The sequence below is a fragment of the Procambarus clarkii genome, chromosome 36 (genome assembly GCF_040958095.1).
Source record: "Procambarus clarkii isolate CNS0578487 chromosome 36, FALCON_Pclarkii_2.0, whole genome shotgun sequence".
Lineage (NCBI taxonomy): Eukaryota > Metazoa > Arthropoda > Malacostraca > Decapoda > Cambaridae > Procambarus > Procambarus clarkii.
Genome location: NC_091185.1, coordinates 35,806,572 through 35,826,765, shown reverse-complemented (window position 1 = coordinate 35,826,765; position 20,194 = coordinate 35,806,572). Strand labels below are relative to the sequence as shown.

Below are 20,194 nucleotides of genomic sequence, written 5' to 3'. Positions count from 1 at the left end.
AGCTCCAGAGTCCACATCTAGTCAAGCACAAACGAAGTTAGAAAAAGTTCAGAGCCATGCCACAAGGCTAGTCCCTGCGCTGAGAGATATGAGCTACGAGGAAAGAATACCGAAACCAAACTTCTAAGATATTGAAATGACCAGAGATGAGGTCAGGAGGTATCTGGTATATCTGGGAGTAACAAAGGCTGTTGTACGTGACAGAATCGTGTCATGGATGCTAACAGAGACTACTGAAGCATTTTGCATGCCACGCTTCATGGTGTCTAGCAAGTCACCTGAAAGAGGAGGCCTACCAGAACGTTGGAAGATAGCTAATGTAGTTCTAATATACAGAAAATGATGATAGGCAATAGGCGCTAAGCTACAAGATGGTGTCCCAAACTTGTATACAATGCAAGATGACCAAGAGGTTTGTGAGAAAAAAGCTTTTAGCACATCTGGAGAGAAGGGACCTTATAACACACCATCATCATGAGTTCAAGGATGGCAAGTCGTGCCTCACAGGTTTAATAGAATTCAATGACCAAGCAACGAGCATTAGGCTAGAAAGAGAAGGATGGGCAGAGAGCATTTGCTTGGATTATCAGAATGTTTTTGCTAACGTACCCTTTAAAAGGATGTTGCATAAGTGGGCGAAACAAGCTGAAGTAACCGGTAGGGTTCTCCAGTGGATAAGGGAGTACCAAAACAACAGGAAGCAGAGAGTTACTACGAGTGGAGAGTCCCCAGAATGTCGTGATGTCACCAGTGGATTCCCACAGACTTTCGTACACGGACCAATCCTGTCTCTGGAATACGTAAATGATCTTCCAGAGGAAATAGGCTCATTCCACTCAATGTTTGCTTATGATGATGAAATTATGAGAAGGATTAAAACACAGGAGGGCAGGAAAGGAATACCAGATGACTTCGACAAACTGAATGAATGAACCAACAAATGGCAACTAGAGATTAACTCAAGGAAGTGTAAAGTGAGGAAGGAAGGGGTATGGAGCAGGAGATGTGTATTTAAAGCATGAAATCCTTCTAGAATCAGAATGAGAGAAAGATCTGGGAGTTGATATCACGCAAGACTTGTCACCTGAAGCCCACATCAAAAGAATAACATCAACGGCGTATGCAAGGCTCGCGAACTTAAGAACTGCCTTCAGAAACGTGTGTAAGGAATCATTCAATATCTTGTATACCTCATATGTCAGACCAATACTGGAATATGCGGCTCTAGTGTGGAGTCTACATCTAGTCAAACACAAACGAAGTTAGAAAAAGTTAAGAGGTATATCACAAGGCTAGTTCCCGAGCTGAGAGGCATGAGCTACGAGGAGAGAATATTAGAGCCAAACTTCATGAAACTGATGACAGAGTTAGGGTAGACATGATTACCAACTATAAATTTCCCAGAGGAATTGACCGGGTAGATAAAGATAAACTGTTTAGCACGGGTGGTATGCTAACAAGGGAAAATAAGTGGAAAGTTATTGCTCAAATTAACCACAGGGACGTTAGAATGAACTTTTTCTGTGTCAGAGTAGTTAACAGATAGAATACATTGGGCAGTTAGTATTACAGGCGGATTCCATACTCAGGTTCAATAATTTAGCCCAGTAGGCTCAGGACTTTGTACACCAGTTGAATAACAGTTAAGAGGCGGGACCAAAGAGCGAAATCTCAACCACTGCAAGCACAACTAAGTGAGTACACACATACAGCTGAAGAAAATTTCATACTACAATTAATAAGGGAAGCTACAGGAGCATTACCCAGGGTTCAACAGGCAGTGCCTAGAGGCACAGAGAAAAAGCAACAGATCAGGGAAGAAATGATGAGAACACACCCCCAAGACGGAAGTCACAATATACGTCTTTTGTCAATATACTTCCATCTAGGGTGTGACTAGACGGAAGTCACACCCTAGACACAAGTCACAATATATACAAAGAGGCCAGAAATGAGTACTCTGGATCTAGGAGAGTGGCAGAGAAGCAGTACAAGAAGGACAGCATGTAGGGCTAAGCTCTAACCATACCTGCTCCAAGAACAAGATTAATGTGAACACATGCAGAGGAATGTGAACACATGCACAGGAATGTGAACACATGCACAGGAATATGAACACATGCACAGGAATGTTAACACATGCACAAGAATGTGAACACATGCACAGGAATATGAACACATGCACAGGAATGTTAACACATGCACAAGAATGTGAACACATGCACAGGAATATGAACACATGCACAGGAATATGAACACATGCACAGGAATATGAACACATGCACAGGAACGTTATCACATGCACAGGAATGGGGACTTCACATGAACACGAAGAGTCCCTCAAGGATGTACAATGACTGGCCAACCATGTCAGACAATATTATTTTTGTTCTCAGTGTCTTCGATTTGATTCGCCAAGAGTTAGTTGATGGCCGGCGCTTGCTGCAGAGTTACTTGGAGCTTGACATGACCATAACTCATGTTTCGAAAAATCTAGTTGCAGGCACAGGCGTGTTGGGCTGAATAACGCCTGCAGCATTATTTATTACCTGGAAAACTCCCGGAGAAAACCCAAAAATCTGTGTGTAAGTCTGGGTAGAGCGGAGCTTAGGGGGAGGCGGCGTCCACTCCAGCTTCAGGCGACAGTGATGCTCAATCCTCACTTCTGCCGACCCAGCATCTGCTAGGCTGGCGTCCTGTCATCTTAGGACTCCCAGCCGTGGGCAGCGATCTCCAGGCGGACACCTTATAGCTACGTTAATGTGGCGTGTGGCTGTGGTGGTGATTAGTGTCTGGGGTGTGTGTGTGGTGTTGATTAGTGTCTGGGGTGTGGTTGTAGTGGTGATTAGTGTCTGGGGAGTGGTTGTGGTGGTGATTAGTGTCTGGGGTGTGGTTGTGGTGGTCATTAGTGTCTGGGGTGTGTTTGTGGTGGTGATTAGTGTCTGAGGTGTGGTGGTGATTAGTGTCTGGGGTGTGTTTGTGGTGGTGATTAGTGTCTGGGGTGTGGTGGTGATTAGTGTCTGGGGTGTGGCTGTGGTGGTGATTAGTGTCTGGGGTGTGGTCGTGGTGGTGATTAGTGTCTGAGGTGTGGTGGTGATTAGTGTCTGGGGTGTGGTTGAGGTGGTGATTAGTGTCTGGGGTGTGGTTGAGGTGGTGATTAGTGTCTGAGGTGTGGTGGTAATTAGTGTCTGGGGTGTGGTTGAGGTGGTGATTAGTGTCTGAGGTGTGGTGGTGATTAGTGTCTGGTGTGTGATGGTGATTAGTGTCTAGGGTGTGGTTGTGGTGGTGATTAGTGTCTGGGGTGTGTTTGTGGTGGTGATTAGTGTCTGAGGTGTGTTTGTGGTGGTGATTGGTGTCTGAGGTGTGGTTGTGGTAGTGATTAGTGTCTGGGGTGTGGTGGTGATTAGTGTCTGGGGTGTGGTTGTGGTAGTGATTAGTGTCTGGGGTGTGGTTGTGGTAGTGATTAGTGTCTGGGGTGTTGTTGTGGTGGTGATTAGTGTCTGGGGTGTGGTTGGCTAATTAACTAATACGTGGCGAGTGGTTGGGTTGCAAACCAGTAGGGGTATGTTGCAAATACTTGACAGTTTGGGCAAGGCGTGGTGAGGAGATCTGGTGGGTCACGGGGCGTAGTGAGGAGATCAGGTGGGTCACGGGGCGTGGTGAGGAGATCAGTTGGGTCACGGGGTGTGGTGAGGAGATCAGGTGGGTCACGGGGCGGGGTGAGGAGATCTGGTGGGTCACGGGGTGTGGTGAGATCAGGTGGGTCACGGGGCGGGGTGAGGAGATCAGGTGGGTCACGGGGCGGGGTGAGGAGATCAGGTGGGTCACAGGGTGTGGTGAGGAGATCAGGTAGGTCACGGGGCGGGGTGAGGAGATCAGGTGAGTCACGGGGCGGGGTGAGGAGATCAGGTGGGTCACGGGGCGTGGGGAGGAGATCAGGTGGGTCACGGGGCGGGGTGAGGAGATCAGGTGGGTCTCGGGGTGGGGTGAGGAGATCAGGTGGGTCACGGGGCGGGGTGAGGAGATCAGGTGGGTCACGGGGTGTGGTGAGGAGATCAGGTGGGTCACGGGGCGGGGTGAGGAGATTAGGTGGGTCACGGGGCGGGGTGAGGAGATCAGGTGGGTCACGGGGTGTGGTGAGGAGATCAGGTGGGTCTCGGGGTGGGGTGAGGAGATCAGGTGGGTCACGGGGCGGGGTGAGGAGATCAGGTGGGTCACGGGGTGTGGTGAGGAGATCAGGTGGGTCACGGGGCGGGGTGAGGAGATCAGGTGGGTCACGGGGCGGAGTGAGGAGATCAGGTGGGTCACAGGGTGTGGTGAGGAGATCAGGTGGGTCACGGGGTGTGGTGAGGAGATCAGGTGGGTCACGGGGCGGGGTGAGGAGATCAGGTGGGTCACGGGGCGTGGTGAGGAGATCAGGTGGGTCACGGGGCGTGGTGAGGAGATCAGGTGAGTCACGGGGCGGGGTGAGGAGATCAGGTGGGAAGAGGTGGAATGTTCAAAAGGAGGAACGAGAGAAGGGAGAGAGTAAGTTTGAGACAGGGTGAAGGTGGGTGAGAGGGGTGCAGGGTGAAGGTGGGTGAGAGGGGTGCAGGGTGAAGGTGGGTGAGAGGGGTGCAGGGTGAAGAAGGCGGGTGAGAGGGGTGCAGAGTGAAGAAGGTGGGTGAGAGGGGTGCAGGGTGAAGAAGGTTGGTGAGAGGGGTGCAGGGTGAAGGTGGGTGAGAGGGGTGCAGGGTGAAGGTGGGTGAGAGGGGTGCAGGGTGAAGGTGGGTGAGAGGAGTGCAGGGTGAAGGTGGGTGAGAGGGGTGCAGGGTGAAGGTGGGTGAGAGGGGTGCAGAGTGAAAAAGGTGGGTGAGTGGGGTGCAGGGTGAAGGTGGATGAGAGGGGTGCAGGGTGAAGGTGGGTGAGAGGGGTGCAGGGTGAAGGTGGGTGAGAGGGGTGCAGGGTGAAGGTGGGTGAGAGGGGTGCAGGGTGAAGGTGGGTGAGAGGGGTGCAGGGTGAAGGTAGGTGAGAGGGGTGCAGGGTGAAGAAGGGGGGTGAGAGGGGTGCAGGGTGAAGAAGGGGGGTGAGAGGGGTGCAGGGTGAAGAAGGGGGTAAGAGTGGGTGATGGGGGAAAGAATGGGTTAGGAGGGAAGAAAAGGATCGAGAGAGGAACAGAGAGAAGGAGAAACAGAGGACAGAGCTGGAGATGGGGGAGAAAGAGGGAGATGAGGGAGGAAGGGGGAGATGGGGGAGAAAGAAGGAGATGAGGGAGGAAGGGGGAGATGGGGGAGAAAGAGGGAGATGGGGGAGGAAGGGGGAGATGGGGAGGAAGGGGGAGGAAGGGGCAGATGGGGCAGCAAACGGAGGGAGTAAGGACTAACAACCCCGGGCACCGCCGGGTAAACTTCTTTGTTATATAGAAGAGTAACCCATACGTTTAATCTAGTATCTTCCGCAGCCGGTGTATACTCAGGGTGGTGTATACTCATGGTGCTGTATACTCATGCTGGTGTATACTCATGCTGGTGTATACTCATGCTGGTGTATACTCATGCTGGTGTATACTCATGCTGGTGTATACTCATGGTGGTGTACTCACCTAGTTGTACTCACCTTGTTGTGCTTGCGGGGGTTAAGCTCTGGCTCTTTGGTCCCGCCTGCCAACTGTCAATCAACTAATGTACAGGTTCCTGAGCCTACTGGGCTATATCATATCTACACTTGAAACTGTGTATGGAGTCAGCATCCACCACATTACTTCCTAATGCATTCCATTTGTCAACCACTCTGACACTAAAAAAGTTCTTTCAAATAACTCTGTGGCTCATTTGGGCACTAAGTTTCCACTTGTGTCCCCTAGTGCGTGTGCCCCTTGTGTTAAATAACCTGTCTTTATCTACCCTGTCGATTCCCTTGAGAATCTTGAATGTGGTGATCATGTCCTCCCTAATTCTTCTGTCTTCCAACGAAGTGAGATTTAATTCTCGTAGTCTCTCCTCGTAGCTCATACCTCTCAGTCTGGTGGCAAACCTTTGAACTTTTTCCAGTTTAGTTTTATGCTTGACTAGATATGGACTCCATGCTGGAGCCGCATACTCCAGGATTGGTCTGGCATATGTGGTATATAATGTTCTGAAAGATTCCTTACACAAGTTTCTAAATGCCGTTCTTATGTTAGCCAACCTGGCATATGCCGCTGATGTTATCCTCTTGATATGAGCTTCAGGGGACAGGTCTGGCGTGATATCAACTCCCAGGTCTTTCTCTCTCTCTCTGACTCCTGAAGTATTTCGTCTCCCAAATGATACCTTGTATCTGGTCTCCTGCTTCCTACCCCTATCTTCATTACATTACATTTGCTTGGGTTCAACTCTAACAACCATTTGTTCGACCATTCCTACAGCTTGTCCAGGTCTTCTTGAAGCCTCAAGCTGTCCTCATCTGTCTTAATCCTTCTCATAATTTTGGCGTCGTCAGTAAACATTGAGAGGAATGAGTCTATACCCTCTGGGAGATCATTTACGTATATCAGAAACAGGATAAGTCTGAGTACAGAGCCCTGTGGGACTCCACTGGTGACTTCACGCCAATCTGAGGTCTCACTCCCACACTGTAACCCTCTGCTTCCTATTGCTTAGGTACTCCCCTATCTACTAGAGCGCCCTACCAGTTTCTCCTGCCTGTTTCTCCAGCTTATGCATCAGCTTTGTATGGGGTGCTCTGTCAAAGGCTTTTCGACATTCCAAAAAAAGTGCAGTCCGCCCATCCTTCTCTTTCTTGTTTAATCTTTGTCACCTGATCGTAGAATTCTATTAGGCCTGTAAGGCAAGATTTTCCCTCCCTGAACCCATGTTGATGGGTTGTCACGAAGTCTCTTCTCTCTAGATGTGTTACTAGTTTTTTTTTCACAATCTTCTCCGTCACCTTGCATGGTATACAAGTTAAGGACACTGGCCTGTAGTTCAGTGCCTCTTGTCTGTCACCCTTTTTGTATATTTGGACTACATTAGCTGTCTTCCATATTTCTGGTAGGTCTCCCGTTTCCAGTGACTTACTATATACTATGGACTGTGGCAAGCAAAGTGCTCCTGCACACTCTTTCAATACCCATGGTGTATACTCATGGTGGTGTATATTCATGGTGGTGTATACTCATGGTGGTGTATACCCATGGTGGTGTATACCCATGGTGGTGTATACTCATGGTGGTGTATACTCATGGTGGTGTATACTCATTCCGGTGTATACTCATGCTGGTATAAACTCATGGTGGTGTATATTCATGGTGGTGTATATTCATGCTGGTGTATATTCATGCTGGTGAATACTCATGGTGGTGTATACTCATAGTGGTGTATACTCATGGTGGTGTATACTAATGCTGGTGAATACTCATGGTGGTGTATACTCATAGTGGTGTATACTCACGGTGGTGTATACTCATGCTGGTGTATACTCATGCTGGTGTATACTCATGGTGATGTATACTCATGCTGGTGTATACTCATGGTGGTGTATACTTATGGTGGTGTATACTCATTCCGGTGTATACTCATGGTGGTGTATACTCATGCTGGTGTAAACTCATGGTGGTGTATATTCATGCTGGTGTATATTCATGCTGGTGAATACTCATGCTGGCCTACATTCATGCTTGTGTGTATTCATCTTTGAATAACCCTTGATGAATAACCTATACCTAAAATAGGTTCATCTTCATCTAACCCTTGTGTAGTCGACATCCCATGAAGTCACCGAAGACATCACACCACAGAGTGAACGCGACGCCAACTCTCTATCTCTCTCTCCCACTTAACACACTTTCAACCATACTATATTTTGCTCAGCAAGGTCTTCAGTTACGGCCCGTGGGTGATCCTTAAGACCATACAGCACGGGTTGTTCCCCCGTCTGACTGTTGTAACCTCAACATGATCAACACCCCGACGGTGTAGTTCCTAAGACGCTCAAACTATCATGCAATGTTGTGATCAGAACCTTTTACCAGAATTAGAACGTTGAAGCCTTTTGCAGCTGATTACTGAAATAAATGCTGGAATCCTTTGATGACTTCCCATTTAGTGTTTGTGTAATAGATATTATATATTGGAGTTGAAGTCCTTGAAGGAGATTTTAAGCGATCCGCTCTCCTCCTCGTCAACACTCTCAGTGATCACTATAGATAAGGTAAGGTAATTATCAAAAGAAGGCACCAAACCGGGAAGGCTATGTAGCAGCATCAAACTGCGAAATAATCAGAGCGCGCTAAAAATCACCAAGAATGCCAATACGAGAACAAAAACGCATAAGGCGAACAATATCAAAAGTATCCGATTCACCTAGAATTCTATCGAGGGACAAGTGACCGCGAGGGACGGTCGGAAAGTAAGACACACACTCGTCCTAGAAGGCAGGACATTCAACAAGGATATGCACAACTGTAAGAGGGACAACGCAATTCGGACAATAAGGAGCAGGGCGGCGCTCCATTAAGTGACCATGGGATAAGCGAGTATGGGCAACCCGCAGCCGTGCTAAGCAGTTTCCCATCGCCAGTTACGGTGGTAGGAGGAAGGCCACGGGGACACACTACGTTTGAGAGTACGCAATTTGTTACTAACCACAGAGGACCAACAATCCTGCCAACGGGAAAGGATGGAGGAATAAAATACCTTTACGGGAGATGGGACAAGAACGGATAGCTTCCTTAGCAGCATCCGCACGCTCATTGAAAGAAACACGAATATGGCTGGGAACCCAGCAAAACTCTACTGATTTAAATTTACTAGAAATAAGAAACAGCCAATGTTGAATCTCGATGACCACTGGATGGACAGGATTAAAGGACCCTAGAGTCATGAGGGCACTACGAGAGTCAACTACAACCACAAAGCAGGAATGATAAGGAGAAAGCAAGAGACGGAGAGCATAGAGAATAGCATAAAGTTCTGCTGTAAAGACGCTAGCCTCCGAAGGGAGGCGACACATATAAGTACGGTCAGGAAAAACAACAGAGTAACCCACACCGTCCGCAGACTTAAACCCATCGGTGAAGAAGGAGATAGAGTGGGAGTGCGATGTAAAGTGCTCAAGGAAGAGGCTTTTCAGAATTGTTGGAGGGGTAAAGGCTTTAGTAATACAAGTCAAAGCCGTACAAAACTTTGGAAGGGGGACTCTCCACGGAGGCAAGGAAGAAACAATATGAGGAGAAACATTAGAAATATGAACAGAAAGAGAATCCTGTAAGCGAGATAACTGGACATTAAGAGGGAGACGATGAAGAGGAACAGGAGCTACAGGAGGAGGACAAGTCAAAGCACGACAAAGACGAGAGGAAGGATGTTGAAAGGACCGCGCATGATAGCGAAGACAGTAGCGATCACGGCGGTCCTGGAGAGAGAGAAAGCCAGTGTCAACATACAAACTAAGGGCGGGAGTCAACCCGTTCTCGCACTTTCTTACAGTCAATATTGACTTATTAAATAAGTGCATATGTGACATACTAATTTATTGTGAATATTTTAGTTTACCTTGAAAAGCTTCATAGAAAACACCGACCTTACCTAACCTTCTTAGTATGTTAAGATAAGCATCTTATTGCTTCGTAATTACAATTATTACTTTACCTATACCTATAATAGGTTAAGTAATAATTGTAATTACGAAGCAATAAGATGCTTATCTTAATATACTAAGAAGGTTAGGTAAGGTCGGTGTTTTCTATGAAGCTTTTCAAGGTAAACTAAAATATTCACAATAAATTAGTATGTCACAAATGCACGTATTTAATAAGTCAATATTGACTATACGAAAGTGCGAGAACGGGTTGCGGGAGTCGAACGAAAGGCACCAGAGCTGAGACGCAACCCAGTATGGTGGATCGCTATGGGTGATGACCATTGTGATGATGAGAGAGATGAGGGGACATTGTGATGATGAGAGAGTGAGGGAACATTGTGGTGATGAGAGCGATGAGGGAACGTTGTGGTGATGAGAGAGATGAGAGGACATTGTGGTGATGAGAGCGATGAGATCAGAGATGAGAAGATGAGAGAGATGAGGGAACATTGTACTTGGTAACTCAGAAATGGTTTTGTGCTGTTAATAATTATGTCAAATGCTTTTTTGTACTTTAATTCCATTTTTTTAATAATTGATAAAAATATATCTGATGATAATACTTAATAATTATGATTAAAATTTTAATTAACAGAGAAGTTCAGTGACTTCCGGGCTGTGTTTCTCCATATAATTCACCACACTGTAACCCAAACCAGTTCATATGGTTTCGTACCAGCAGAACAATAAAATTAAACATCAGAATACAGCCGGACAATGTCTATGTTGTATCTACTAATACTAAGGGTTCAGAGTTTCACCATCTGCAATCATCTTCAGACCAATCACATCTATAATACTTAATTAGTCTGCCTCTGTGGCAACTTTGGAAAATTTTGTTGATGACTCAGTTCCAAGTGACTTTAGAAAAGGCAGAGAACACAAACAGGCTGAAGAGATAAATGTATATGATTATTTTCTTTATCTGTCGTGAGGCACATCCACCAGGAAATAGATCAACACAGATAATTAGAATTTATTTTGTTTCTTCAATTGGAGAATGCTAGGATTCAATCATCTTTTTAGTATTATGTCATTATCAAAGACTAGGCAGTGATCTCAATGTATTGCTAAACCTAAACCAATGACAGAACGTCATCCAAGTGGTAAGCACCTTGTGGCACGAATATAGAATGAATTATTGCATAGGTTTAGTCGAACGAACCATGAAGGTTTTATTACCAATCTGTCAAGATCATCGCATTTTCCGATGATTATAGACGAAGCATGAAACCCTTGTTACATGTGGTACTTCAGGTTATGGTGGTGCTTGAGGCCACCAGACAGGGCACCAACAGGAACATTGGACGGCCACATATGGCCTAGTATCACGCACCAACTGGTGCCGGAACCAGAGAGATTGGTATAGAATGAGTAACTTCCAGCATAATGAAAACAATTTATGGCATGCTGACAGGAGATGCTAACACGAAGACGGAGAAACATACGTTGAAAGTTATTTACATCCTGAGTGCACATATCAGTAACATTGTATCAATGATTGTTGACAATATTTTACTGTAGTGACAATATTTTACCGTGTTACCCTGTGTCAGAGCAGTACAGTAAAGTACCCGGGTTTGGGCAACAGCGTAGAATTGATGCAAATGAACAGTTGAGAGACACGAAATGATTAGTACAAATGGAAACAAGATTTTTCGTTAACACATTTTGAATCAATTTTACTTAAGAAGAAAACCGTTATATTGATTGGAAACTAGACAGTTTAATTCAAATGTTTCAGGCCGATTGAGAGCTGTTTAACCTGTACATATATTTACAATTTATTATTTGCAAATCAAGGAACTTACAGTTCAATCTTATAAATAAATTACCAGATTGGTCGTTTGCAACGAATTCATGAAAGGTCCAATTCAAGAATAGCAAAGACTAGATGTTTATGCAATATTTACCAAACTTCGTTAGCTTCAATTGTCATCAGAGCTAATGAAAAGACGTAATTAAATCAAATCTTTTAGCATTAGAGATAGTAGTTATATAAGCCATACTATTCTCACTCAGTAGGTGTTCTCCCTATCAGATCCTCTACTTATTTTTTCCATACCAAAACTAGAAATATATGAATTTTCCGTTACGTAAGTCAGCAAGATACTAGAGATTTAAACCAGACCTATAATAGAGACTTTCTAAAGTTTTAAGAAAATTTGACGGTAATAAAGTTGGTTTAAAAAAATAGGGTCACTGCATCTTCCAGGACTATCAAGGGCCATAGATGTGGCACCCTTTGGTAAAATAGAGCACAAACCACAAAAAAAGCACATTTCTAGAGGAAATCTTCTCAAATTCCAGGCCGATTAGGGCAATCTATCGATGTTTCTTCACACCGACCACATCAAAATACCTGGTGCAGTAACCGGGTACCAAAAGGTAACTCGGCTGGCGAGTTGTTACCAACTCTTTCGTAACTGGGTTCTTTTAAGCTACGATCCAACTCAAGTTCAGAGATCCCTAAACTTAGTGGGTATGTAGTGTAATGTTTAAGGTGTGAAATAAAATTACACTTACAAATATCACTTATCTACAATTATCATTATATACAAGCTTCTAAGAAGGTCATTACTAGCGCATCACTAGCCCTCACACTAGCTGCAGTTATGGTGACGTCTTAAAGCTCCCCCACTAGCTCACTCGCTAGCACACTCCATCAGTGAAGCCAGCAGTACTCCACTTGCCCTCTGGCTGGCACACTCCATCAGTGAAGCCAGCAGTACTCCACTTGCCCTCTGGCTGGCACACTCCATCAGTGAAGCCAGCAGTACTCCACTTGCCCTCTGGCTGGCACACTCCATCAGTGAAGCCAGCAGTACTCCACTTGCCCTCTGGCTGGCACACTCCATCAGTGAAGCCAGCAGTGCTCCACTTGCCCTCTGGCTGGCACACTCCATCAGTGAAGCTAGCAGTACTCCACTTGCCCTCTGGCTGGCACACTCCATCAGTGAAGCCAGCAGTGCTCCACTTGCCCTCTGGCTGGCACACTCCATCAGTGAAGCTAGCAGTTCTCCACTTGCCCTCTGGCTGGCACACTCCATCAGTGAAGCCAGCAGTGCTCCACTTGCCCTCTGGCTGGCACACTCCATCAGTGAAGCTAGCAGTTCTCCACTTGCCCTCTGGCTGGCACACTCCATCAGTGAAGTCAGCAGTGCTCCACTTGCCCTCTGGCTGGCACACTCCATCAGTGAAGCCAGCAGTGCTCCACTTGCCCTCTGGCTGGCACACTCCATCAGTGAAGTCAGCAGTGCTCCACTTGCCCTCTGGCTGGCACACTCCATCAGTGAAGTCAGCAGTGCTCCACTTGCCCTCTGGCTGGCACACTCCATCAGTGAAGCCAGCAGTGCTTCACTAGCCCTCTGGCTGGCACACTCCATCAGTGAAGCCAGCAGTGCTTCACTAGCCCTCTGGCTGGCACACTCCATCAGTGAAGCCAGCAGTGCTTCACTAGCCCTCTGGCTGGCACACTCCATCAGTGAAGCCAGCAGTGCTTCACTAGCCCTCTAGCTGGCACACTCCATCAGTGAAGCCAGCAGTGCTCCACTTGCCCTCTGGCTGGCACGCTCCATCAGTGAAGCCAGCAATGCTCGACTAGCCCTCTGGCTGGCACACTCCATCAGTGAAGTCAGCAGTGCTCCACTTGCCTTCTGGCTGGCACACTCCATCAGTGAAGCCAGCAGTTCTTCACTAGCCCTCTGGCTGGCACACTCCATCAGTGAAGCCAGCAGTGCTTCACTAGCCCTCTAGCTGGCACGCTCCATCAGTGAAGCCAGCAGTGCTCCACTAGCCCTCTAGCTGGCACGCTCCATCAGTGAAGCCAGCAGTGCTCCACTAGCCCTCTGGCTGGCACACTCCATCAGTGAAGTCAGCAGTGCTCCACTAGCCCTCTAGCTAGTACGTCTCAAGGTCAACCAGTGTACTTCTTCACTCTGCTGCCAGACATCAGCTGCCAGACATCAGTAGCTCATCACCTCCCAGAACAGCAAACTAGAAAATGGGAAACTGATATTAATGGGAGGGTCAACTGTTTAACTCGGAACCTAGATCATAGATGGCGCCGAGGTCCGTCACACGAGTCATGTTTAGGGGGAAAAGAAACCCCCGAAAGACCTAAATGGTTTGAGCCCCAGACAGAAGGAATGCGTCCCATGTGCCAACTATCAGACAAGCAGCGTTCTTTCAGAGCTTCACAAGGTCGTGTTATTAACGGTAAGGAGAAGAACAAGGTTGATAGCACGAAATAATCAAGGGGGCAGAGAGAAAGAGTGAGCAAGGAGGCAACAAAGGGGATCAGTCTTAATCAAAGTGCCACAGTGATTAGTTGTTTGACCTAGACGGCTTCTGCTGCAGGTCTACCATATACAATTCGAAGTATTATCCTACTTGATAATGCTTCCTATCAATGCAATATTTAAGAAACAGCCCGTCCTCCTGTTTAGGTAGTACTTATAACAACGATGAGGATCATTGTACATATATTAACGTAAAAGAAGAATACAAATTGGAAATCAGTACTATTGCTTTTGTCAAACCGGAAACGTTTAGCTACTGATGTTGCAATGAAAATTTAACCGAATCTAACTTAACCTTCCTAGGCCTACTACCAGCTCTCTGATGCTTAATATAGTACATATATGCGCTATACTAGGCCTATCAATATTTAAGTTTGGTTTGTAGCTATTTGTTTCAGACTCTATAAAGTGAATAGTACAAAATTCTACTTTCTAACTGCCAATTACTTCTATGCATTTACGATAGTGCACACAGTTACCATATGTACTGTCTAAACAATAAGATGGGTTGTAAGAATATGACTCAGAAGAAAGGACTACAAAATGGCTGAGAAGAACCGGGACCAATTAAAACTTGTCAATAAATTCGCAATAATTACAATCAGTGAAATTGGCGACGGGCGGGCGGGGCGTTGAGCAAAATATAAACATTGAGAAGAAAACATCTGTGACGGTCTTTAAATAAATATTATTATAAATGAAATATTACTTCTAAGCAGCCATCTGCTCACTTAGTAATATTATATTAGTATGAGGCATACGAAGAGTTAGCAAATATTCTGGAAACCTTCTGGAATATTATAAGGAAGAGCTAACTCGCATGGGCCAGCAAGGCAACTGAAACTTCCTAATTTTAATACGTTCTTAAGTTTTATTTCTTATGGTATTTGAGGATTAAAATATATCTTCGTTTTATATTCAACTCATCTATCAGGAACTTGTATTACACACACACACACACACACACACACACACACACACACACACACACACACACACACACTGTGGCAACCATGGAAGGTTGCTTGAAGGTTACGCAACCACGTACAGACCAGATCAACCTTGGAACATTTAATCATTTGATACAGAACCAGAGGGTGTGTGTTCCTCAGACCAGGATCCCCTGATTTAGAGAAACATCAAGTCCAGATTATAATGAAAGGATGTCTCCTATATTCTGTTTGTACTTAATCCTTATTAATTTAATAATTAATCCTTAATTATATAATAATTATATAATTATATAATAATAATAAATAACCCTTAATAAATAATGTTTGTACTTAAGAATGAAGTCTAATATTACAGGGTTGATGCTACAGACGTTATGTCCTTGTTAGTTAATGAAGTCTAATATCTATTTATTTATCAACAACAGATGATATTCGAAGCCCAATGAATAATGCTTGGTCTTCAAGCTATTGTTGATAAATGTATTTTAAGCATTAAAGGTATTAAAGAATTGTGGGATGAGTATTTTTTGGAAGTAACTATAATTGATGATTATGGACAGTTGAAAAAATAATTGTTCATGTCTTAAGGGAACCCCTTGCATACATATTATTCGATATATATGTGTTATTCTCAAATATATATTTATTAATCACAAAAATCAGTCATACTTCTAAACACACACAAAAAAATTGATAATATTGAAAAAGGCATAAAATATATCAAGACAACATGAACTAATTTGAGGACCAAGACATTATTACTTTTCAAACCAATTTAGATAATGAATTTCTTTTCTCTAATCTGAAACCGGTGCTTGTTTTTTTGTAAACAAATACTTAATTCGGGGTTCAACTTTAAATAAACAGACGGATTTAATTTTCAACTGAAAGGAGACGAGTTCTGTCTTTACTCTTCTTACAGGTTATATGAAAAAAAATTCTCACACGTGTAAGAAGTTGATAACTACAGCAATATAATTCTTGCTTTCCTGTGAATGACAGGGTGGAACGATAAGGAAAAAACGCCATGCCATTACGATTATATAACCCTTGGAAGGGGTCAGGGACGAGGGGAAAGGAATGGGACCCAACCACTTGGACGGTTGGGGATTGAATGTCGACCTGCATAAAGAGAGACCGTCGCTCTACCGTTCAGTCTAGGTGGTTGCTGTCAATGACATGATAATCATCATTCACAGAAATCCAGAACTTATCCAGGGAAAGGTTGGGATATCTCATCATGCGTGAACCATCACACTGCAGCTCACAAAGTTTGTTCTCTTCTCTTATATGCAAGTTCTCGTGATGAACGAAGCATTCGCAGAACTGATCCCTCACCCGAGCACGCACTTGAGAGTGAGGGAAAATATATAACATTAACAATAACACTAAAAGAAGCCCAACAATATATTATAAAACCGCAAAAACGTGATAAATGGACATAAAAAAACGCAAAAACAAGAGAGAAAAATGGACATTCATTATAAAAACTAATTTAATGTATATATATATTAAAATTGAGAATTGTAATGAAACACAAGAATTACTAAAAAAAAAAAATACACTTGCACATGATAAACATGATGCAATGTATCACTATATCTCGTGGAACCCCCTTATATAATGACCACTTGTGGAACCCCCCTTATAATACGACCTCTCGCAGAACCCCTTTATATAAGAACCACTTACGGAACCCCCTTTTAATACGACTTCTCGCTGATCCCCCTTATATAACGAACTCTCACAGAACCCTCTTATATTACGACCTCTTGCAGAACCCCCTCTGTATAACGACCTCTCGCGGAACCCACCTTATATAACAACCTCTCGCAAAACCCCCTTATAATACGACCTCTCGCAGAACCCCCTTATATAGCAACCTCTTCCAGAACCCCCTTATTTAATGACCTCTTGCGGAACCCCCTGATATAACGCCCTCTCGCGGAACGCTAGGGTTCCGTGTAGCCCCGGGTGGGGGAGGGGGGAACACTGTTCCGTTAGTGTGGTGTTTCACGATCCCTTTTGGTGCTCCTCAGGTTGGGTCCCCCTTGTGTTCTCCGGAGGCGTTCTTGACGCACTAATTGTCTTGTTATGGCAGACAGTAAGTCACGATAACTGGCTGATAAATATACGCTTTACCCAAATGTTTGAAAATAATTGGAGAGACGACTTTCTGTTCGTTCTGGACCATTATTACGTAGCTTAATGGTCTGACCTGGACTATTAACATGCCGTATAGTGTGTCAGTGCCTGGATTATTATCATATCACCATTATCATGTTACCATAATTAAATCCATTATCATTTCATCATCATAATTATCAGTATCAACGACTTACTCGTCATTGTCTGCTTCATTATATTATAGCACTCAATATTGCTTCCGTATGAAACAACATTATCAACATCATCATCATCACTATCAACATTATAACCATCAATATCAATCTCATCATTATGACAGCCTCATCATCATCAATTAACAGTTCAAATAACATCATTCGCATCATACTCGAAACATCATCATTATTCATATCATCATCATCATCATCGCGAAGATAACTTTTTTTGTTAATATGTTCAGTCCTCTTTACAACAATATATTATTTATTACCGCCCTAAAAATGTTGTATTCTTCATGCAACTTTTTATTAACTACAGATGCAAATGAATTAATTATTCATCCACACCTGGTGAATAATTAATTACATGAGTTGACTTTTTTTGCAACTCAATATTTCTTAAATTGCAATTATGTTATTCCATATTTTCTGAGTTGTTACATTGCCAGCAATTGCGGTCTTTTGGCTGTTCAAATGTGTGCACAGAAATGTAATAATGAAGGCGAAAAATAATGAATAAGAGAGAGAGAGAGAGAGAGAGAGAGAGACAGAGAGAGAGAGAGAGAGAGAGACAGAGAGAGAGAGAGAGAGAGAGAGAGAGAGAGAGAGAGAGAGAGAGAGAGACAGAGAGAGAGAGAGAGAGAGAGAGAGAGAGAGAGAGAGAGAGAGAGAGAGAGAGAGAGAGAGAGAGAGAGAGAGAGAGAGAGAGAGAGAGACAAAGAGAGAGAGAGAGAGAGAGAGAGAGAGAGAGAGAGAGAGAGAGAGAGAGAGAGAGAGAGAGAGAGAGAGAGAGAGAGAGAGAGAGAGAGAGAGAGAGAGAGAGAGAGAGAGAGAGTGAGAGAGAGAGAGAGAGAGAGAGAGAGAGAGAGAGAGAGAGAGAGAGAGAGAGAGAGAGAGAGAGAGAGAGAGAGAGAGAGAGAGAGAGAGAGAGAGAGAGAGAGAGAGAGAGAGAGAGAGAGAGAGAGAGAGAGAGAGAGAGAGTCGAAGTTAAGCGCTACGTGGGGATTTTATATTTTAGAATTTCGTCACCGGAGTGAATGGAGATTCTCAAATGCACCCTCTCATATCCACACCACCATCCCCCACACCTACACACACACACAACCCATCAACATATGTTCAGGGAGGGTAAATCTTGCCTTACAGGATTGATAGAATTCTACGATCAGGTGACAAAGATTAAACAAGAAAGAGAAGGGTGGGCGGACTGCATTTTTTTGGACTGTCGGAAAGCCTTTGACACAGTACCCCATAAAAGGTTGATGCATAAGCTAGAGAAACAGGCAGGAGTAACTGGTAGGGCGCTCCAGTAGATAAGGGAGTACCTAAACAATAGGAAGCAGAGAGTTACAGTGAGGGGTGAGACCTCAGACTGGCGTGAAGTCACCAGTGGAGTCCCACAGGGCTCTGTACTTGGACCTATCCTGTTTCTGATATACGTAAATGATCTCCCAGAGAGTATAGACTCATTCCTTTCAATGTTTGCTGACGACGCCAAAATTATGAGAAGGATTAAGACAGAGGAGGACAGCTTGAGGCTTCAAGAAGACCTGGACAAGCTGCAGGAATGGTCGAACAAATGGCTGTTAGAGTTTAATCCAAGCAAATGTTATGTAATGAAGATAGGGGTAGGAAGCAGGAGACCAGATACAAGGTATCACTTGGGAGATGAAATTCTTCAAGAGTCCGAGAGAGAGAGAAAGACCTGGTGGTTGATATCACGCCAGACCTGTCCCCTGATGCTCATATCAAGAGGATAACAGCAGCAGCATATGCCAGGTTGGCTAACATAAGAACGGCCTTTAGAAACTTGTGTAAGGAATCTTTCAGAACATTATATACCACATATGTCAGACCAATCCTGGAGTATGCGGCACCAGCATGGAGTCCATATCTAGTCAAGCATAAGACTAAAATGGAAAAGGTTCAAAGGTTTGCCACCAGACTAGTACCCGAGCTGAGAGGTATGAGCTACGAGGAGAGACTACGGGAATTGAACCTCACTTCGTTGGAAGACAGAAGAGTTAGGGGGGACATGATCACTACATTCAAGATTCTCAAGGGAATCGACATGGTTGATAAAGACAGGCTATTTAACACAAGGGGCACACGCACTAGGGGACACAGGTGGAAACTGAGTACCCAAATGAGCCACAGAGATATTAGAAAGAACTTTTTTAGTGTCAGAGTGGTTGACAAATGGAATGCATTAGGAAGTGATGTGGTGGAAGCTGACTCCATACACAGTTTCAAGTGTAGATATGATAGAGCCCAATAGGCTCAGGAACCTGTACACCTGTTGATTGACAGTTGAGAGGCGGGACCAAAGAGCCAGAGCTCAACCCCCGCAAGCACAACTAGATGAGAACAACTAGGTGAGTACACACACACACACACACACACACAAATGTAACCAATGTAACGGTTCTATTGTTACGTAAAGTATGGTGACAAATAAACACAGACACTAAGATACTATATATATATTTGGTCGAATATACAGAAGTACACAGGTGATACTTTGGTGTGAGTTGAGCGCACTGAGCGTCAGTACAGAAAGTGAAAGAAAGTAGAATTGACCAAAGAGCCAGAGCTCAACCCCCGCAAGCACAACTAGGTGAGTACACAAAACAGGGGAGAGTTAGGGAAGATATGATCTCCATAAAATTCTCAGAGGAATTGACAGGGTAGATAAGGATAAACTGTTTAACAGGGGTGGTACGTGAACAAGGGGACACAGGTGGAAACTGAGTACCCGAATGAGCCACAGGGACGTCAAAAAGAACTATTTCGGTGTCAGAGTAGTTAAAAGGTGGAATGCATTAGGCAATGATGTGGTACAAGCTGACTCAATAAGTAGTTTCAAATGTAGATAGGATAGAGCCCAGTTGGCGCAGGAATCTGTACACCAGTTGATTGACAGTTGAGAGGCGGGACGAAAGGGACAGTGCTCAACCCCATCATGCATAACTAGGTGAGTACAACTAGGTACACA

At 44.6% G+C, this 20,194-nt stretch overlaps 1 protein-coding gene across 1 annotated transcript; it reads left to right on the top strand.

Annotated features, from left to right (window-relative positions):
* The first annotated feature begins 401 nt into the window (after positions 1 to 401).
* Positions 402 to 932, top strand: LOC138371760 (uncharacterized). The gene has a single exon (XM_069336781.1). It carries the CDS (start codon positions 402 to 404, stop codon positions 930 to 932), a length of 531 nt encoding a protein of 176 aa, XP_069192882.1.
* Positions 933 to 20,194: the final 19,262 nt, after the last annotated feature.

Bases quoted from the DNA above. Each gene is read 5' to 3' on its own strand.
- LOC138371760 (XM_069336781.1), top strand. From the start codon at position 402: ATGACCAAGAGGTTTGTGAGAAAAAAGCTTTTAGCACATCTGGAGAGA.